Source organism: Rhodamnia argentea, chromosome 6, assembly GCF_020921035.1.
Source record: "Rhodamnia argentea isolate NSW1041297 chromosome 6, ASM2092103v1, whole genome shotgun sequence".
NCBI lineage: Eukaryota > Viridiplantae > Streptophyta > Magnoliopsida > Myrtales > Myrtaceae > Rhodamnia > Rhodamnia argentea.
Genome location: NC_063155.1, coordinates 30,776,477 through 30,798,030, shown reverse-complemented (window position 1 = coordinate 30,798,030; position 21,554 = coordinate 30,776,477). Strand labels below are relative to the sequence as shown.

General features: G+C 41.5%; 2 protein-coding genes and 1 non-coding gene across 5 annotated transcripts; 2 read left to right on the top strand and 1 right to left on the bottom strand.

The window, feature by feature from the left end:
• The first annotated feature begins 9,718 nt into the window (after positions 1-9,718).
• On the top strand, positions 9,719-12,923 carry LOC115745933. The gene is made up of 3 exons (XM_030681568.2): positions 9,719-10,303; positions 10,656-10,823; positions 11,142-12,923. Exons 1-3 carry the CDS (start codon positions 9,758-9,760, stop codon positions 12,894-12,896), a joined length of 2,469 nt encoding a protein of 822 aa, XP_030537428.1. The 5' UTR covers positions 9,719-9,757; the 3' UTR covers positions 12,897-12,923.
• A 1,743-nt stretch (positions 12,924-14,666) lies between these two features.
• TRNAH-GUG lies at positions 14,667-14,738 on the bottom strand. The gene has a single exon. It is a non-coding gene; the product is annotated as a tRNA-His (tRNA).
• Positions 14,739-15,241: 503 nt separating this feature from the next.
• LOC115745941 (UDP-glucuronic acid decarboxylase 6) lies at positions 15,242-20,372 on the top strand. 3 transcript variants are annotated; one of them, XM_030681583.2, is made up of 14 exons: positions 15,243-15,417; positions 15,624-15,765; positions 16,146-16,270; positions 16,805-16,891; positions 17,025-17,112; positions 17,205-17,296; positions 17,907-17,971; positions 18,040-18,128; positions 18,655-18,732; positions 18,841-18,934; positions 19,237-19,303; positions 19,399-19,462; positions 19,586-19,626; positions 19,947-20,372. In XM_030681583.2, exons 3-14 carry the CDS (start codon positions 16,181-16,183, stop codon positions 20,130-20,132), a joined length of 1,041 nt encoding a protein of 346 aa, XP_030537443.1. In that variant the 5' UTR covers positions 15,243-15,417; positions 15,624-15,765; positions 16,146-16,180; the 3' UTR covers positions 20,133-20,372. The 3 variants fall into 3 exon arrangements, with proteins under 3 accessions (XP_048136375.1, XP_030537443.1, XP_048136374.1); XM_048280417.1 differs by lacking the exon at positions 15,624-15,765 and having other exon boundaries at positions 15,253-15,348; positions 15,387-15,417; XM_048280418.1 differs by lacking the exon at positions 15,624-15,765 and having other exon boundaries at positions 15,242-15,417.
• The last annotated feature ends 1,182 nt before the right edge of the window (positions 20,373-21,554 follow it).

Sequence of the window (21,554 nt, the reverse complement as noted above, 5' to 3'; positions counted from 1 at the left end):
GGAAGCACAAAGCAAGAATGAGGCTCAAAATGATAATCTTTAGATCTCATGTGAGAGTTGCACGTTCACACTTCCACCAACCACCCTTTTGAAAGAGCTAGTGGTGCAAATTCAAGGGTCTTTGTGCTCTTGCGCCACCAAAAGCCCCTCATGGCTTACTTTCATGCACTTGGATCCCTTCGTCGCCTTTTTTATGGCGTGAATCGCCTTTTTATCTCTTATGCTCTTACGTGTAATCTTGGGTGATATATGGCACCTCGAGCAGATAGGATAGCTGAAGTACGTGCTTGTGCAAATTTGAAACTTCCTACGGCAATAATTCATATCTAGTAGGTCCTGTGATGGAAACCAATTTGGTTATTCTGTCTGTAAAACCATTCATCTGGTCCCCCATTAGTTATATTCAGGGATAAGGTTCTTGAGCCATCTATAGGCCATTATCAGATCTTAAGATCAGTGGAAGACGTTGCGGATTTAACTGCTGAATGCGACCGATGAGCACCACGAAGTCCAGTCCTGGTACATGCTCTGGTGGATCTACCTAACAATCGAAAACTCATTCGATAATTGAGTTCCGACACTGAATGCACTCAGTATTTAGGCTGAGGAACTCATTTTAAGGTGAGGGATTCTCATCAAGTGAAATTGCGCTGAGTCACTCCACTCGTGTTGCACGGCCCGGCAGAGACAAGGGGAGTTGTTGCATCGTGTTCATTTATTCGCTCTATGTTCGGAAAAATCCTTGGCGCTCATGCATAACTAAAAGGAAGGATGGAAAAGAAAACAGAACAAGCTTTTCTGTTCCGAACAAGAACAACCCAACATAGGGCCCTTTCATAGAACTCCCTTATTGTATTGTCCGTTGAGACTTCGGTTTATGTCTCGATGAGGACGGTCCAACAAATAGACTCAAATTCTAATTCTACAGAAGCTTGGATTCTTCTTCTGTCTATCGAAAGAGCCTTCTTCCGAACTATCCCATTTCCAAAGTGTTGTAATTATGAAACACGGGGGAAAAGTGTCAAAAAAGTCTTAAACCTATTATATAAGTGCCAATTCAGTTTTAAACCTTTTTTTGGTGTCAATTCAGTCCTAAACCTTTTGTATTGGTGTCAATTAAGTCTTAAACCTTTTATTAGTGCCAATTCGGTCCTAAAGCTTTTATAATAGTGCCAATTAGTCCTAAAAATTTTATATTTAAGCCAATTGAGTCAATTCGGCTAATTTTGATTGGAAATCACTGGCATGGACATCAATTATCCTACATGGCACGGTTGGCGCTAACGTGGATTTTTTTAAATATTTTTTTGATATTTTAAATAATTTCTAAAAATAATTTTGAAAAAAACAAAAAAAAATGTTTAAAAAATTATTTAAAATATTAAAATAATATTAAAAAAATATCCAAGTTAGCGCTAGCCGTGCCATGTAAGACAATCGATGTCCACGTCAGCGATTTTCGATCAAAATTGATCGGATTAACTCAATTGGCATAAATACAAAATTTTTAGGACTAAATTGGCACTATTATAAAAGCTTTAGGACTGAATTGACACTAATAAAAGGTTTAGGACTTAATTGACACCAATACAAAAGGTTTAGAACTGAATTGGCACCAAAAAAGATTTAGGACTGAATTGACACTAACATAATAAGTTTAGGACTTTTTTGACACTTCTCCCATGAAACACGTGTCGACGGACGTATAGGTTACAACTCTATTCTAGCTCGGAAGACTTGACCAAACGGAGGTCAACCCGGCATTTCTGGTTACAGAAGAGCTGCCAGCTAGTGGCGACTGAATTCAAAACTATAACTTTTGGAGCTTCTTTTGATGTCATCAACGAAAAAAGAATGCCGTTGGGCGTCCGTGAGTGCTTGTGAACGGAAAATTTTGTCCTTGTCCGACGCGATTGCAGCTTCTGATGCGCGCCCCTCGCTTTAACTAACTTTTGTGGATCGTATGTGCTAAATTTGTTGGAAAGGGCTAATAGGGAAATACGAAGGCATATGCGAATGCTTTTGCGAACTCGAGGGAGTAATATAATATCTTTGATAAGCGCATCGACCGCGTCTCGGGTGACCCTTCCTCCTTGTCAAGGAGCAGAGTTTAGTAGAAGCCAAAAGTTTGGGACATCAAACTGGGTAAGTGGAAATCTAGGGAAATCCCACTTAAATCTCTTTCTCTCGAACATTAGTTTAATCGACCTAGGACGTTCTGTCCAGTGGAATTTGGAAAGATACAGCTGCTCCCTTTTTTCGGTAAATGTCATATCGTTCATGACTTAGCTCCTGCGTGAGCTTTGGTTCTAAAGCTTTGTTGTCGTGGAGCTCGAGCCACATTATGGCGAGGAAACAGTTTGTATGCTTGATCTAAAGGCGCTAGGGAATCAAACTTCTCTAGTGTCATCTCTCGGTCCCGCGATTACGGATAGAATTTTGTCGTACACGTTTTAGATATGATTTTGCGTCCTGATCATCATTAAAATCATGGGTCATGCATTTGCGATCGTAAGTTTGTTAATATGTTGTCATGTTGTTAAAGTACTTGGGACAGCGACTAGCTCGATATGTGCTAGTAAAAAACTGCGAGTTTACGACTACATGAGTATTCACAGAATTTAACTGTTTCCAATATCAACAGGCTTCACTCTGGAAATGAAGGTTTAATGATGTATTTATATGTTTATTATAGATGTCCAATGATTAGGATCTAAACCTCCTGTTAAAACTTGTTTAAGTGGCTCATCATCCCAACTTCGCATCTCATGTTCTTTGAGCTCCGTGCTCATACTTTCAGTTCATTCCTTGTCCGTCGCTTAAAGATAATGACTTGGTGAAGATGGGCAAATTTCCAATCTCTCTTTTTTGTAGACGGACTAAAGCACTCGGGGAAAATGTTAAAAATATGTCTCGAGTTTGAGCCCGAAGCGAAAATTTGAATATTCCAAATTGAATATTATTACTTTGTATTGGATGGAATTCTATTTTTTGAAATCCTCATAACTTTATCCTTGAGTTATTGAAATCGGCAAAGAGAAGATAAGTATAAAAGGAGAAAAAATATGAGAACAAATTTTTGGAATTTAATAATCCTATTGTGCGTTGGAGTTGTTCGGCTGCATTGGAAATCCAAAGGGGACTTTTGGAGTTGACGTAGTCAACACGGATTTCTCATGCATAAATATCTCCTGCCAGTTGGATTGTGGTTTTCTCTTATACTTGGAAGAAGCGTCGTTCCTTCCTTGAGTGCCATGGGTGGTCCGTGGGTGACATCCACAGGTGATGGGTGCTTGATAGCTAAGGTCTTCGTGCCGTTGTTGACGTGATTTATTGAAGCGTCGTCGAGTACTTGAGAGGGTTTATCTTCATTGGTTTTGTTTGTGGAATTACATCAAGAATTCAGGCGTAGATGCCGATTAAATCTTGAGGTTAGATGTGTGTAATTCCTTTGCGACATTGAGAGATTGTTTCGCGAGAAATTATAGGGCTAAACACTTGTGGGTTATTTGATGTAATTGAGGCTGGGAAACATTAAGAGTGTTTGAGTGACTCGAACGTGGTTTGTAATCTCTGTATATTGCTTAATCTATGGTGGAATTCATTATCGCTCTCCCTATGAACGTAGGTCTTTACGACGTAACCACGTACATCCGGTGTCCAATTTATTTTCTTGTTTTGTCTATTTTATTGTTCGATCGCTTGTTTCGTGCAACAATTGATATCATAGCTAAACTTGCTTGAGTTTAAGCGAATCGATGGTGATAGAAGAAGTTAAAGTGAAAATCGACAGATTTGAGGGGAATGATTTTGGTTTCTGGAAGATGCAGATTGAAGATTATCGGTATCGGATGAAATTGCATTTACCCTTATTTAGGGAGAAACCAGATATGATGAAGCAAGCTGATTGGAAATTGCTGGATAGACAAGCGATGGGTGTTATTCGGCCGACGTTGGCTCGTAACGTCGCGTTTAATATCGTCAAAGAGAAGACCGTTGCGGGTTTGATGAAAGCCCTATCGGATATGTATGAGAAACCCTCTACGATCAATAAGGTCTATTTGATGCAACGTCTATTTAATTTGAAAATGAGCAAATGTGCGTCAGTTGCTAATATATTAATGAATTTAATATGATCGTTAGTCAATTGAGTTCAGTTGATATTGACATTGAAGACGAGATATGTACTTTGATTCTATTATCTTCACCGCTCGATAGTTGGAGTACTACTATTACTGCTGTTAGTAATTCCTCCGGGTCAACAAGTTTGACGTTTGATGGGATTCGACATTTGATTCTAAGTGAGAACATTCGTAGAAAAGAATATGATGAATCTATATCTACAGCTTTAGTAGGTAAAAATAGGGAAAGGGCTAGTACTCGTGTTAGTAGAAATGGTATGAATATGAATAGATGCGATTAGTTTAGGACTGGTGGTGTTGTCTGTTGGAACTGTGGCAAAAGGGAGCATCTTATAAGAAATTACTTTAAGCTGAAAAACGAAACCGATAAGAGAATTAGAATTGAATCTGTAGATGATGTTGCAAATGTCACCGATAATTCCGATGCTATCGATAATGTCTTGTCTGTTATAGAGAATTCATCTTTTGATGGATGGATTATGGATTCTGGTTGTTCATTTCACATTATACCAAATAGAAATTGGCTTACTAATTATCGGTGCGTGGGTAGTGGTAAAATCCAGTTAGGGAACAACGCCGAATGCGACATTGTGAGTGTTGGTGATGTTAAAATCAGAATGTATGATGGTATCGTGAGTATATTGATTGGAGTAAGAGACGTTCTAGAATTGAAAAGAAACTTAATTTCCTTGGGTGCCATAAATTCAACTAGATGCAAGTATTCTTCACAAGATGGAGTTTTGAAGGTTGTTCGAGATGCCCTAGTGATAATAAAAGGAATCAAGCATAGTGGCTTGTATGAACTTTAAGGTGAGACAAGTGACGATTTCGCCGTGGAAGCGTCTAATGCATTTGTTCGAGAGTTAGAATTGTGGCATATGGGTTTGGGGCATATTAACGATAGAAGCCTGAAGGTTCTAAGTGAAATAAACTTATTATGTGTTATATTGCTGATGAATTGAATGTATGTAGGTGCTGTGATTTATATCAATGGTGGAAGGCGCAGTTTAGTGCGACTATTAGAAAAACCTTGAAAATTGCAAATTTATTTCACTTGGATGTTCGCGAGTTATTGCGGTTTCCTTCAAGAAAGAGTGCCAGATTTATGCTAATAGTTATTGACGACTACTCGAGGAGGACTTGAGTGTTTGTGCTTAGGCACAAGTTTGATGCTATTGTCGGGATTAGGCGGTTGAAAGCTTTGATCGAAAAAAAGACCGGTAAGTCGATCGAGCATATGCGAACCGACAGTAGCATGGAGTTCTACCGGAGTTGAAAAATAAATTCTGCATGAAAAAGGGCATAGTGAAACACCGTATTAGTGCCGGTAAACCACAACAGTTTGCGGAATTGATGAGCATAACATTATTAGAGATAGCCCGTAAAGTGATCTCTAGTACTGGTATGGCTAGGAGAATTCTAGCATATATGCTTAGTATGGCGAGCTATCTGATGAACAGATATCCATCGACTACGATTGGATATCGAACTTTCAAAGAAGTGTGGTCGGGTAATGTTGCTAAATATTCTATTTTTAAAATGTTTGGTTACCTGTGTTATTATCGAGTAAGTGATGGTAAGCTTGATGTGCGGGCAAGGTGCATATTCTACGGCTATGCACGAGGTAAGTGAGGCTATTAGTTGTGGTGTTCGAATATAAATTTACTTGTTCGCAGTAGAGAAGTTACTTTTGACAAGTCTCTAATACTTCCGTCTAGGACTGTTTGTGGCAATATTAATACGAATCCGGGCGGTAACCGAAAGCTCTTGAGGTTGCGGATACTAGCGAAGTAATCGACATAGGTGGTGCTTATAATTAGGTAGAGCCCGTAGAGCCAACAGTCGCCATAACTGCTAATATTAACAAGGTATGTATTCGATCTCCTGACATAAATGGATACAACAATGGTTTTGCTTTATATATGATTAAGGAGATTTTGTTGGAAAGTCATTGTGGAGCAGTTAAAAGTGTGTGTGGAGTTGATGTTCTGATGAGATCTACGGTTATGACGAAATTCAAGCGCAGTTTGAACTTGCGTGAAGATTGTGGCGATTGAGCCCATTGGGGCATTTGGGAGAGTAGTAGCAGAGAAGTTCGAATTATAAACGAAGCAATTGTGACATGGCTCCAACGTCAAGCCAATGTGGTAATTGTTAAAAATATGTCTCGAGTTTAAATCCGAAGCGAAATTTGAATGTTCCAAATTAGATATTATTACTTTCTATTGGATGGAATTCTATTTTGAAATCCTCATAACTTTATCCTTAAGTTATTGAAATTGGCAAAGAGAAGATAAGTATAAAAGGAGAATAAATATGAGAACAAATTTTTGGAATCTAACAATCCTATTGTGCGTTGGAGCTATTCGGCTACATTGGAAAGTCCAAAATGGAATTTTAGAGTTGACGTGGTCAATAATGATTTCTCATGGTGGTTTTCTCCTTTACTTGGAAGATGCGCGTTCCTCCCTTGAGTGTCATGGGTAGTCCGTGGGTGACGTACATAGGTGTTTGATAGCTAGGGTCTTCGTGCCGTTGTTGACGTGATTTATTGAAGCGTCATCTTGTCATCGAGTGCTTGAGAGGGTTTATCTTAGTTTGGTTTTGTTCGTAGAATTATATCAAGAATTCAAGTATAGATGCTAATTAAATCTCGAGGTTAGATTTGTGTAATTCCTTGATGAAATTGAAAGATTTTTTCGCGAGGAATTGCGGGGCTAAATACTTGTGGGTTAGTTGATGCAATTAGGGCTTGGAAACACTAAGAATGTTTGAGTGACTCAAGTGTGATTTGTAATCTCCGCGTATCGCTTGATTTATAGTGTAATTCATTGCTGCTTTTTCCATGGACGTAGATTTGTATGGACGAACCATGTACATTTTCTTGTTCGATCGCTTGTTTCGCGCAACAGAAAAGCCTACATCTTCTGTCCTGTAAAATGTCCTTAAAGACCGAACAGTCAATGTCTGAATCTTCCGAGGTGAAGGAAGGGCAGCAAATGAAACTCGCTCGGTGTGCAAAGAGATGCTAGCCTGACGGCTTTCGCTAATCTTTAGGGATTGTCCGAGACCTCCCAACCGCACATTTTCAATTTCAAAATTTGGAGACCCGGACCAAATTTTTGAGCAATGGCTAAAAAATAACCCTCTGGCGACGAATGGGAAGATCAAACTGTGCACAAAGAGCACCTTTAACAAAAATCTCTAGCTAGGTTCCATTCCTCGTGCCAAATTCATCTTCTCAAACTCTTTTTCGCTTGACAAATTTGAGTACAAGCCAGCTAATCGGTCATTTTCCCATCCCAAAATAATACTTGTTAAAGTCGCATATTTTTCAATTCACAAATAATTTATGTGACGATTGATGAGGTCGGTCCCAACCTCATTTAAACCCTTTATAAGGAACCATTTTTTTTTTAAGTACTGTCAATCCGTAACCTATGCTCTTCCAATTGACAAATTCATCGAAGATCTTTTTTTCGTGCACTAATACGCATTTAATATAAGGGCAAAACAGCATAGCCCTCAATCTCCTTCACAGCCAGATAAGCAGGTTATGCCATTTCAGATGCATAGTTTTGTAGTTAAAATCTGTCCGTCGCCTTTTGACCATAAAGGGAACTTCCTCTTCTCATTTTACTTCCATAAGCAGTCATAAAATTTGTACTTCAACGTAATGTAAGAAAATCTATAACGACCATGTACATGCTCTTTTTTATACAACGTTTGACATTGCATCTTTCCCGATGAGTGTATTTAAATAGGAGTGAGATTTTATTGATCAAGGGTCATTTTTGTATGGCGGTGCAATCTCAATTGACCATCTATGTCACTCATTCATTTATTTGAAATGTTACGTCCGCTACAAGAAAATTGATCTCCGGCAGCCAAATGAGAGTAATCTTTAATTATAAATCCTTACAACTTAACAGAAGCTTCAATTATGGAGTAGACATCTTTCTATTCTTTTCAAATCTCCATTATTAGCTAGATTGGAGAACAACATGATGACTGACGGCCTGTTAAGAGCTCGCAACGTAAGACCGGATACCTTCATTCGAGAGATCGTCAAGAGAGAACCTAAGTCCGGGCCCTCAATATATCCAGTTGGATCCACCTTTACTTAAAAGCTTAAGCCAATGAGTTATGTGCCAACTTAGATATATTAATTGCTCAACACCATCTCATATATGAGCTCCAATGTTAGGTCTGCTCTCTCTGAATTCAAATATTCGGCTCGAAATCTGCGTTGGTCACCGGCTTTGCTACGCCACAACGCCCACCGACCCGGAAACCGCATTGGTCTCTAAATTCCTTCCTTGAAATATACACGCCCACCGCAACGCCCAACGGCCCGGAAACCGCATTGATCACTAGATTCCTTCCTTGAGATATACACACCCGCCGGCCCGGAAATTGCATTGGTCACCAGATTCCTTCCTTGAGATATTCACCAAAGACCGATAGGTGATGACCGATACATATTGAGAGTGAACCACCAATTAATCATCGGCTCTAATACCATTTGTTGAGAGCACATAGCAGAAGTCCAATAGAGGGAGCCCAAGTCCGAGCCCGTCAATATATCTAATTGGACCCACCATCACTAAAAAACTTAAGCCAATGAATTATGGGCAAACTTAAATATAACTGTTTAATACCATATCAATTCTCCAACACGGGACTTCTTTAATATAATTTATATGTGCATCTTAATACGGCCGTACGATAATTCCATGAAGGACGCCGGACAGAGATGTACACTTGCACGGAGTCTCCTCAGATACTCCAAAAGGCGCCCAACCTTTTGATCAGAACAGAACAAGGGGAAAAAGATAGAATTAGAGCGCATTAACTTTTCATGTCCTTTACCAAAAAAAAAAAAAAAATTCATATGTTGTAAATAAATAAATATGAAAAGTGGGTTGGCGTGTAACTTTACGTCGTGTAATTCCACACTAAGCTAATTCCTTTTATAGGACCTCCCGTTAAGCAATTTCTTTCGAAACCTTAATTCCCCTAGGAAGAGGAAAATTCATTGGAGAATAATAAAACTATCATAACGATGACGAGCTGCGGAGATTAGGACACGTAATGACAACAGTCCTGGAATAAAATTTCTACTTTAGAAGTGATTACGGAGCAGAAATCTGTTTAGTTACGTAACTTTATTTTTCTACTTTTACAGTAAATTTTTTTTATTTCAAAAATAAAAATATCTACTTTTGCTGCTCATAAGCAAAAGTAGAATAATTGATTTTTGATTATAAATTAATTTTTAGAGCTAAAGTGTTGCGACCACGATAAGCGCGTTGAGCTAGCCGCCCCCCAAAAGTCGTTCGTGCGTGTGATTTTTCATCCACGGATTACGAGTTAGAACTAATAAGCGAAGAGCCGAGCTGCGTCAGCGAAGAGCCGAGCTGCGTCAGCAAAGCACACACCACGTGGATCCCACTCACGTCATCATTATGGATCGTCCAATGTCCATGTCCCTTCTCCCGACCTCTCCCTCTACAAAAGTAACAAAACCCCACCTTCACTTGCCACTTTACGTTCTCGAACCAACCTCGCCATCATCCTTCGTCGCTCCCTCGAACGAAGCTACTTCTGCAATAATGCGTGGGATTTCTGGTCAGTCGGAGCGAGCGCGAGCCCTGTGGCGGGGGTGCCTCGCGTCTGCGCTCCGGACCTCTCTCGCCTGCGCCGTCGTGGCGTGCGTCACCCTGTACGGGCCGGCCCAGCTGCGGCGCCACGTCTCGCTCCCCGCCTTCTCCTACGTGACGGTCATCCTGGTCGTCACGGATGCCTCCCTGGGCGACGCGCTGCGTGGGTGCTGGCTGGCGCTGTACGCGACCGCCCAGAGCATCGGGCCCGCGATGCTGAGCCTGTGGCTGATAGGGCCCACGAGGCTGTCGAGCGGGACGACCGCGCTCGCGGTGGCCCTGGCGTCGTTCGTGGTGGCCCTGCCGGGGGCTACGCACGGGACGGCGAAGCGGATAGCGCTGGGGCAGATAGTGCTGGTGTACGTGATCGGGTTCATCGAGAAGGAGCGGATCGAGGCGGTCATGCACCCCCTCCACGTGGCTGTCAGCACGGCCGTCGGGGCCCTCGCTTGCCTGCTGGCCCTTTTGCTTCCCTTCCCTAGGACGGCCCGTCATGAGGTACCCCAAAGCAATGCATGCAAACATCTTGTGGAGAGATACGATCAACTTTAGCATACAATCTCTAGAAATTAGAGCATTACTTCATGAAAATTACTGCATCCATTTTATTTGTCCTGGATATCACTCTTTGGTGCATGTTATGTTAGTTACCTTGGTCAACCGTAGTTAATGAAAGACTATTTTTCATACATCTAGGGAATAGTGGTACATGCTCTAAACCTACGTACTCTTCGCATGGAGCTCGCATAAATTTGGAAGCGTGGAGTGTTTTTTTTTTCTTTAATTCCCAATGAGCTTAACATATGCATGCCCTCGTAGATTAATTGACCATGCAGAATTCTGCATGCAGATAAAGGAGAACTGCCGGGCCTACACCGAGAATGCCTCGAACAGGTTGCACCTCTTCGCCAATGCATTCCTCGCCGAGGACGACGCCTCCGCCCTCGCCTTCATCTCTCGAGCCAAATGCTTGTCCCACGACGGAAACAAACTTCTTCGAAGTATTAAACGCTATCAGGTGATAATTCGAAATTATTTTTGGCACTTCTAGAATAAACTTTTATTTGGGTATTCCGTGAATAATCAGAACCGGTCAGGTCCCATAACCTCTTCATTGTTGCGTATTTGGAGATTTTGATAATTGTCCTGAAATACCAAAAGAAAGAACTTGCGCAAAAGAAACAAACCAAGTACTTGCTCTATCATTCTACGTTGAGTAACGATATGAAATTCACTGCTCAATCTCCTTTCTCCAATATCTCGAACAAAGGAAAAAAGAAAAATATCTCCTCCAATATTGGAACCTGAACGACACCGTTCTGACATTGAACAACAGGAAAGTGCGCTTTGGGAGAGAGTTCCGTTCACGTCCTTGAAATCATACCACATGAGTCCAGGAGAAAGGTTGCAGGAGAGTTTAGAGACCCAATTGCGTGGGATGGACATGGCATTAACAAGCATCGCTTCGTTCCCAGTTACATTGCCTGACGCTAACGGACCGCTCAAAAATTGCAAACTTGTTTTGGAGGAACACATTACCCTGATCATGAGCCAATCTAAGAGCTGGCTTTTCCCCGGTGATTCTTCTTCAACCATCCCCGAATCGATTTCCAAGAACATGACTGGCTTCTTTGAGTCTCTTCGCAAAGTCCCGACCTCGCCGGAGCACTTGCCCTGCATCTTCTTCCTCTTCTGCATGAAACTCCTCCACAGTCAGACCCCAACATCGACATCACCACAAGACAAATCTCATCAAAAAGACGAACAGTCAACGGGCGAAGAAAGTGGGCTTTCTTTCTGTTTCACAAGAGCCTGGAACGAGTGGGGCTTCAAAATGAGCCCCAAAAGGCTCGTCCCTGCGATCAAGTGCTCGCTCTCGCTGGGCCTCGCGGTACTTCTTGGGCTTATATATAGCAAGGAGGACGGATATTGGGCCGGGCTTCCGATAGCCGTGAGCTATTCCTCAGCCAGAGAGGCTACTTTCAAGGTGGCCAACGTCAAGGCACAGGGCACGGTACTAGGAACCGTTTATGGAGTCTTGGGTTGCTTTCTTTTTCAGAGGTTTTTGCCCGTAAGAGTCCTGTCCCTCGTCCCTTGGTTCGTCTTCTGTAGCTTTCTTAGGAAGAGCAAAATGTACGGCCAAGCAGGTGGCGTCTCGGCCGCGATAGGAGCTGTGTTGATACTGGGTAGAAAAAAGTTTGGCCCACCGAGTGAATTCGCCATCGCAAGGATCGTCGAGACCTTCATCGGGTTATCTTGTTTAATAGTGGTGGAACTTCTGATGCAGCCCACGAGAGGTTCTTCTCTGGCTAAGCGTCAGCTCACTGATTGTTTCGAGGCATTACGGGAGTGCATTGTCGCGGTCACAACACTGGGTGTACTGGACAACACCAAGAAGTCCAATCTTGAAGAGACTCAAAAGAGGGTCAAGATGAGCGTGCTTGATCTCGGCAAGTGCATCGAAGAAGCCGAGGTGGAGCCAAATTTCTGGTTCAGGCCCTTTCACAGTGCTTGCTACGGTAGGCTTTTGGGGTCTCTGTCAAAGATGGTGGACCTCCTGCACTTTTGTGGCCATGCACTGAAGTTCCTCGAACGAGAATCGTCAGCAGTCGGGGCCGAGGCTGCTGCTGCTTTGAAAGAGGCCCTGAATAAGCTTCACAGCGACCTTGAACTTTTCCGGGAACTCGCGAGCACTTGGCTGAAATTCTTCGAGGAGATCAACTCGGTCAAATCACCCTCGCTTCTTGAGAAGCAGCAGCTTCAAGAGACCGACGTTTCCCGTGATATCGAGCTGGGGAGAGCAACAAAACCTATCGACCCGCCAATGCCTTGTTTAGATGAAGGTGACGTGGAGAAGATGGTGGGCTCTTATCTTCAGCATTCGCGGGAGGTGCTCGACAAAATTGGCGGCAGCGGCGATGGTGCGGAAGCTGAGAACGCGATCAAAAGCGAAGTGGTTCTGAGTTTGGGTGCTCTAGGATACTGCATGAGTAGCTTGCTGAGAGAGGTGAGAGAAATCGAAAAGGCCATGAAGGAACTCGTGCTCTGGGATAATCCTACTAGCCCATTTGTAAGCTTGCATGCTTTGTAAGGTTTAGGCCCTACCCTGTTGCGAGATACGAGAACATTATCTCTGTAAATGTCGAATCGTTACTGAAAACAAAAGCAAATGTTGTTCCCATTGTGGGAGCACAAGGCAAGAATATATGGAACTTTCTATGCCATGAGTCGACTTTCATAAGTCATAATTACATATATCCTTTCGACCCCCAATAAAGAAATTAAAATTACAAAAGCTCGCGTTTTTTCCACTCTTTTTATGACTTTGACACTCCTTTTTATATATGTTTTGACCACCATATCATTTGTGATGTGGCCCACCAAATCTGACACAATTTTATATTATTTTTTTTATTTCATTTCTTTTTTTTTCTTGCGGGTCTCACTTTCCTCCTTTTCTTCTTCCTCCTCCTTCCCACGCCTCTCTCTGTCTCTGTCTCTCTGTCTCTCTCTCCCGCACAACGTTCGCTTCGACACCTCCCTTTTCTTCTAAAAACCCTGATTTTATTATGTCAATCCTGTCCTCCTCCATAATTTTGCTGGTACCGACATTGAGCTCACCAGTGACCTCCCCAATGATACCCTTTTCTCCACACGAAGGTAATATTGAGAAGCCCCAAGTATTAAAATAGAAAACTCCAATTATATCCAACAATCCCGACTTTTTTTTTTTTTTAGATCCAATACAACAGGGTGAGCGAAACTTCCCGCCGACATTTTTTCGAAGCTAATCGTTTAAATTCACTGAAATCTCGCTCAAAAGCACATCATAACAATAATCCGAAAGAAAGAACCTCGTATCTTTGGGATCCATGTCCTTGCTTTTCTACGATAGTCCTTCATGGGTGTGTTGAGCTAGAAACACATCTTGCAAGATGTGGGACAAGCAATACTAGAGAGCTACTCAAGAGTCCTGGAAGGTCTAGCATTCAACATCAGCGCGTGGATCGAAGACGTGATCTTTGTAGATAGCAAACAGAAGGCCGCCAGGTCCACAATCCGCATGATAGCTCATTAATTCTTAAGTTTCAAGCATGAAGCTGAGCATAAATCTGTAAACAAGCTTTCTTGGTAGTGTATAGGCCAAATTTGATAAGCAGTTCGCTTTTCTTCGGCTGAAAAATCAGACGGTTCATCATGACGGCGTACAATATCGTGGCGAATATGGCTACTTTGCATTGAGTTACTTCCTACTCCCCCTATAATTTGCTTTTCCATCATCCAGTCTCTGAGTATAAGGTAAATAGACAATTGTTTCGCCAAAATAGGATGGCAAGAAGAAAAGAGAACAACTTAAGCATCCCTTTCTTTGTCCTCCTGCAGATTACAAACAGAAACTTCCATTATCAAGAACATGAGTGAAATGTCATTACCTTCATGCTTCTCAATATTACCTTTGTGCGGAGAAAAGGGGATCATTGCGGAGGTCTCTGGTGAGCCCAATGCCGGTGCCGATGAAATTATGGAGGAGGACGGGATTGACATAATAAAGTCGGGATTTTTAGAAAGAGAGAGAGGCGTCCCAGCAAACGTCGTAGAAAATAGAGAGACGAGTGGGAGGCGTGGGAAGGAGGAAAAAGAAGAAAAGGAGGAAGGTGGGACCCGCAACGAGAAAAAGAAACGAAATAAAAAATTAACAAAAAAAAGAATCATATAAAATTATAACATATTTGATGGGCTACACACAGAGGATAGGATGGTTAAAACACACATAAAAAGGAGTGTCACATCCATAAAAGGAGTGAAAAAAAAGTGAGCCAATCACAAATACCTGAAAGTGGCACAAAGAAAAAGGGAGAAATGTGGCTGCTGGGATTCGAGCCCAGGTCTCCACGGCCACAACGTGGAATTCTCACCACTAAACTACAGCCACAACGTTGTTAGCTACCCCTTGCAAATTTAATTTAATTTAATTTGTGAGTGATTCCGTAGCTTCAAATCGAGACGCGCAGCGGCCCAAGGGCCCAACAAGGCCCAATGACTTATAAAAAGTTGCGTTGGAATTCTGCAATTTGTATAGATCCTTTTTCTGGAGCGAATACATCGAATAAAACAAAATAAAAACAGGACGTTTCGTCCCCCCAGAGAAAACAGGGAAAAAGGTCCGCCGTCCGTCCCCCTCGCATCGTAGTCAAAACGGCAAGTGGGCCCCGCCCCTCACACACAGACCGTCCCGTCCCGTCCCCACGTCTTCGCGCGACCGATGGCGACACCAAGGGAGAGACGAGACGAATCCCCATGCAACTGCAGCAGCATCTCAATTCGTATTTTTCCTTTTTCTTTTTATTTTTCTTTTAAACAATAAAATTTTCAATTTTTCAATTTTTAACGAGTGGAAGAAGAAGAAGCTTCTCCTCACTCCCCCCCCCCCCCCCCCCACAAGCTCAGGAGTAGTTGATTCCGATGCATATGCGCTTCTCCTCCAGACCTCTTCCCCCTCGACAGATAGATTCTCTTGCGGGGCGCATTCACGCTGACACTGGCTTTTCCGAACCTCGCGAATCGCCGAACCGCAACCCGAGGATCGCGTCGAATCTGGAGATTAGCTGGAGGTAATCGATCGTTCCCAGGTTTTTTCAAATTGCAGCGCTAACGATTTCGTGATGGGAATGTCGTATCTGTTCGTTTGGTGAGATCGGTTGCTTCAGTTGTTGGTGCGATGGAGCTGTCGCGGACGCTTCGAACTTTTGCTTGATCGCGAAGTCTCCTATCATTTGATTATACTCCCTCTTCCTTTTTTGTCTTTTTAATTGGTTAGTCTGGTAGTAGAAGTTTCGATTCCTGCAATTATTCCTTGCAAGCTATATATACCGAGTGACCGATGTCTGAGGTTCGTGGATCGAGTGAGGTTTAAGAAATCGCCTCGCGAGTCTCTCTGTTCTCGGTGTTTGATCTATAAGGTGCGCTATGCCTTGTCTCTTCTTGCTTCGATTTTGCCAGTCCTCTTTCTTCGTAAGCTTAATTGGCTCCGAATCACCGGCTGCTCTGTTTGATGTGGGACGTTGGCTCCTCTTGCATTTTGACTGGAGCCACATTTGGCATGTGATCTGAGGCTGAGTAGGGCGGAGAGCTTCAAAACTCTTCCTAGAACTTGTGATTTGTCGTAGATAGATAAGCCATTCATGTGTTATCAGGGAAAACTGAATGTTCGCATTGTAAGTGCACGCAAGAGATTTCGACTGATATTCGATGGAGCAGGATCTAGCCTTGACATGATTTTAGCTGAAAAGTATTTGACACTGGCGCTTACGCGTGGGCTTTCTCTGTTAAAATCTCGTAGATTCCTAAAGCGTCGAGGATCTAACTAGGGACACAATGGCTAAGAATGTGTCCAACGGGGAGCACCAGACAACAACAAAACCACCTCCAAGCCCTTCACCTTTGCGCAATTCCAAATTTTTTCAGGTAGGAGGCTTTTCTCCGTTCGCTTTCTTATCATATGATTATCTGGGGTTTATAACAGCTAATTCTTTAGATATTGACGAAAGTCAACATAACATGCTTTTGAGTTTATGCAATTCATCCCGTTGAATCTGTGAGTGATAGATCTGACTTAGTTGATTCAAATGTCTCATTTATCTACTTGGATATCTCATTCTTGTTCCTGCTCTACAATCATCCTTGATTCTCAGTCCCATCCCCACTCGCAACTATGGTTTTCTTGCTTTACTTTTTATTTTCTTTCATCTAAGGACACAGATGTGCTCCCCTGTTTCTGTTTTATGTAGAGCCAAGATTAGTCCCTCTACTGTTGTGTTGATTTTTTTTTTTCTCTTTGACAAGGAATTGTTCTTCCCTGTTTTGTATGGAACCAATTCATATCTAGCATCATTTCTCAGTAGCCGTATTTCATCGATTGTGAAGAGCATGGTCACTATAAGTTCACCATCTCTCTACTCTTCTTGTTCTAAAAAAATTTGCTATTGTTGATTATGGCAGTCCAACATGAGAATCCTGGTCACTGGAGGGGCTGGGTTCATAGGCTCTCACTTAGTGGACAGGCTAATGGAGAATGAGAAGAATGAGGTGGGTGCCTTCCCTAGTTTTTTGTCACTTCCTATCGAAAGAGTTTACTTAGGACTCACACCAGGCACTGGCCCGTTTAACTTTCTAGCCTTAAAATTCATGTTTTCTTAACCTCATTAGTTTTGTATATCAGGTAATTGTGGCAGATAATTACTTCACTGGGTCAAAGGACAATCTCAGCAAATGGATCGGACATCCAAGATTCGAACTTATTCGACACGGTACTTTTGATTTGTAGATTTCATGATCTTCAATTCTCTGTGTGCGTGCGTGATTGTCTTGTGAATCAAACCTACTGTTTCTCTATCTACAGATGTCACAGAGCCATTGTTGGTAGAAGTCGACCAAATATATCATCTTGCATGCCCTGCTTCTCCAATCTTTTATAAGTACAATCCTGTCAAGGTGATTACTTTTGGGATGTACTCTTGATTCAGTTTGGCAACATAACTAGTATAAGGGCCTTTACTTGGAATGCATTAGTTCATCAAGCTGCGCACCAAATCTCTCAATTTTCCATTCGAAATCAAGCAATTCATCGGTCAATCTATTGCAGGTCTTGCATATTCATTACAATATCTATTTACCGCTGCATGTTGTCGTCTTTGTTCTTCAATTTCTGGTCGCCAAGAGGAGATCTACTATCCTTTGTGACTATCATCTTATTTGGTGCACGTCTTGCATTGTATTCCGAGTTTCCTTGCTCTGGCTACATTGTTTGGCAATATCGTTCTTTGTTGCATTTTTCAACAGAATGCCTGTTTATGAGTTGATAGATGTTTGAACAATAAACCCTTTAACACATATATATTCTAATTATCTTTTGATTGGAAGCATTCTCTATCAAAAAATCGCTCATTCGATACCTAAAATATAGTATTTTCAGTCATCGCTTGTTAATGATACGGAATATTGAATGATATGACATGTAATACATGGGATTTCTTCCTCGTGTTGGCATAACATAGTTATGCGATTTGAGCTATTTCTAAGATTTAAGGGTATAAATTGGCAGACAATCAAGACTAATGTGATTGGCACACTGAACATGCTAGGACTTGCCAAACGAGTGGGAGCAAGGTTAGTTTATTCAGCCTTGTAACTGTAAACTTCAGTGTAATTACTAAAATTTGACTGTGCATAAACAGGATTTTACTTACTTCAACATCAGAGGTGTATGGTGATCCTCTTGTACACCCCCAGCCTGAGAGTTACTGGGGCAATGTCAACCCAATTGGTTAGTTACCTTAATTTGCAGTTTGTAACTCCCGAGGTTCTGTTCATCTGCCTTGATTAACCATATCTCTGTGGGCTGTGTGCTAACTCACTCCTTTACATGGGGAGAAAAACAAGAAAGGCTGCATGCTTTGTTTGTCCAGGCATTCCTTAGTTAATTTCATCAATGCCCCTAATTTCTCTTGCACATTCTATAAAAATTTATAGGAGTCGGCATAGACTTTTTCAAATCCACACAAAGTCAATAAGTGTTGCTATCTGCCTCCTTTTAACCAGTGTGAGGTATTGAATTATTTACCACCCTTTGTAATATGCATGCACTTGTACAAAAGGAAGGAAATGATTGCACAAAGTATATGAGACATATTGACTGTTCATGCTAAGTATAATGCTCGACTGCTGTTTATTCGTGTCATGCGCTGGAGACAAGTCAAAGAGTGAGAATTATCTATAGTAGAATTTTACGGCTATGCCCTAACAAATCTGATAAAATTTAACCTCAGTAAGGATGTCATTTTGTGTTGCAGGAGTTAGGAGCTGTTATGACGAGGGAAAACGTGTTGCTGAAACTTTGATGTTTGACTATCACAGACAGCACGGCATTGGTAAATGCTCACTTACCTATATAAAGTTTTCTATTGTAGTTGTTTTTTTTTTGGTAAGGGTTTTCTATTGTAGTTGTTGAACGTGACTAATTTTTACCTTTTATTTAGAGATCCGCATTGCTAGAATATTTAACACATATGGACCACGAATGAATATCGACGATGGACGCGTTGTTAGCAATTTCATTGCTCAAGCACTTCGGTAAGTCCTCAACACTTCAGTTCTACTTGCTGCCTAGAAACTGAATATTGACCTTAGGGATGAATTTACCATTGAACATGAATATTGCAAATTGACCATATCATCATGCCAATGTAGTGTACTTCGGCGGTTTTTTGCTCATCTAAATGTACGAAGCTGGCCTAGCAGATGACTCTTAGTTAGACTGGTACTAGTTAGGATATCACATAGGGGGAATTCACCTTAAAGTCATCAAAGCTGATATTGGTTGTTCAGGCCACCTCAGTGTAGATATAAATTTCATTTCATATCTTTACTTGCAGTGGTGAACCATTGACAGTTCAGATGCCTGGAACACAGACCCGCAGTTTCTGTTATGTCTCCGATTTGGTAAGTTATATGCATCCCTACATATGATCGTTTTATTGCAACATTAGGTATTCCCCCATTGAATACCAATCTGACCATATGTTTGAATGCTGAAGGTTGATGGGCTCATTAGGCTCATGGAAGGAGACAATACTGGACCTATCAATGTTGGGAACCCAGGTTAAGAACGGAACTTTTACCGTTCAATACCAATCAAATGGGTTCTCATGAACCTGCATTTGCATTTTCATCAATCAAACAGAAAGTTACTGACCTCGATGCTTATTTATTATTCTCTTTCAGGGGAATTCACTGTGCTGGAACTTGCCAAAACAGTGAAAGAGGTGACCTCTTGATACTGGATAACTTCTTTTAAGCTTTTCTGCTCTGTTAGGAAGATATTCTTGTTAATGGATGCAAAATATCTTAGGAAAATTGCAAATAGGGCACCTGTAGCTGTGAGTTGGAGCATATACCGAATGTTGCAATGCCTGCTTGGTCAATGAGACACTAAGTGCTTTTTCTTGTGGTCTTGAATGTAATGACTTTAAGATGCTACCTGCTTGATAGTGATGAAAATGCTTTTAGCTTAAAGTTTCTGGGCGTGTTCTTGAGCTGTTGCAGCTACTGTCAGTCATTGACTTGTTTTTATTATCTGTTGCAGCTCATTAACCCTGAGGTGGAGATAAAGATGGTGGAGAACACACCCGATGATCCACGGCAGAGAAAACCAGACATCACAAAGGCCAAGGAACTGCTGGGGTGGGAACCGAAGGTCAAGTTGCGAGATGGCCTTCCTCTAATGGAGAATGACTTCCGAACCAGGCTTGGCATTGCCAAAAAGATTTGATTTGTTGCTGAAGAAAGTTATCGATGAGCAGGAGTTGTTCCTGCCTGAGTTTTTGCATTGAGGTGGTGGCGTGATTCCAATTTGATATGCTTATTTTCTGCTTTCCTGAAGCTGTCTTCCTGTTATAGACAAATAAGTGGGTGTTGTCTCTTGTTTCTATCTTGACATTTTTATACTTTTTCTTCGTTTTGATTACCTGAACCGAGAAAGTGCAATATAATTTTTGTCTTTTTTTCTGGATGACAAGTGCAACAATTATGATATTCAGCGTTAAACGCCATAGGACTGTTGTTCAAAAACACCGCTACTACATTGGTGCCTTCGGCTTTGCTCTAACGTCTGTGCTAATTGTACATGATTTGTAAAGTTATGCTGCACGCCTAGATTATTTCATAGGTTGGCTTTAAGTAGATCAGTTGCGATTAACCTCAGAAAGGTTATGGTATTTTTGCCTGGGACCGGTATACAAGAATGGCTAGTGACCACGATGCCTCCATTCACTTGGTAGTGCATTCGGAAATGACGGTTCAAGGACATGAAATAAGTCTCCGAATAAAGACTGAATAATTAAGCCTGTAAATCCTGTTGTCTTATGGTACCGATTTCATCTTTAGCAGGCTCATGGACACTGCACATCCCCATTGACGGGGTGACGACTCAATATGCAATGTCACACATAAAGGATGCGCATGGCAACACTTCCGCTCAGAGGTAGAAATAGAAAAAAAATACTCCAGAAATAAATAAAAAAAATACTGCATATTTCTGTTCAAAAGATTGCGCTACCAAACGAATTTCTACTCCATATCCAGAAATACTTCTAGAACAGAAATCCTATTACATAAGTGTTGCCATGTGCGCTCTAAACTTTTAATTTGTTTAATATGATTTCTGAACTTTAACTCAATATATAATGTCATCCCCAAACTTATAATTTATTCAACCTGAGCCCTAGACTTTTTTTGCACCGGTCCAATTGAGTTCCCGGACTATGTGAAAATATACAATGTTGTACTTTCATTAATGTAGTTTAGGAACTAGATCAAATACGTATCAAAAGTTCCTGGACCATATTAAACAAATCAAAATTTTAGGGACGGTATTGCACATTGAACTAAACTTCAAGGTCTACATTGAACAAATTAAATATTCAAGGACCATATTGCATATGAAGCCAAAATTAAGGGAATATTTGTGTCAATTTCTCAAGTATAGGCCTTCATGAGCAACCAGCGCTTAGAATTGGCTCATCACGGACTTTCTTGCCACAGATGACTTGCTAATGATGATGCCATCCTGGACGGACAATAGCATTAGCTTACCATATGGCCTAGGCCTATTCGAAAAAGAAGTTAGTCACAATTCATGATTCCTATTCACTTATCAGTTTCATCCTTTCCTCATCACTCGTGGGGGGTTCCT

Bases quoted from the DNA above. Each gene is read 5' to 3' on its own strand.
- LOC115745933 (XM_030681568.2), top strand. From the start codon at position 9,758: ATGCGTGGGATTTCTGGTCAGTCGGAGCGAGCGCGAGCCCTGTGGCGG. The intron at 10,304-10,655 runs GTACCCCAAAGC...TTCTGCATGCAG, and splicing joins CTAGGACGGCCCGTCATGAG to ATAAAGGAGAACTGCCGGGC. The intron at 10,824-11,141 runs GTGATAATTCGA...ATTGAACAACAG, and splicing joins GAAGTATTAAACGCTATCAG to GAAAGTGCGCTTTGGGAGAG.
- LOC115745941 (XM_048280418.1), top strand. From the start codon at position 16,181: ATGGCTAAGAATGTGTCCAACGGGGAGCACCAGACAACAACAAAACCA. The intron at 18,129-18,654 runs GTTAGTTACCTT...TTTGTGTTGCAG, and splicing joins GGGCAATGTCAACCCAATTG to GAGTTAGGAGCTGTTATGAC. The intron at 19,627-19,946 runs GTGACCTCTTGA...TATCTGTTGCAG, and splicing joins TTGCCAAAACAGTGAAAGAG to CTCATTAACCCTGAGGTGGA.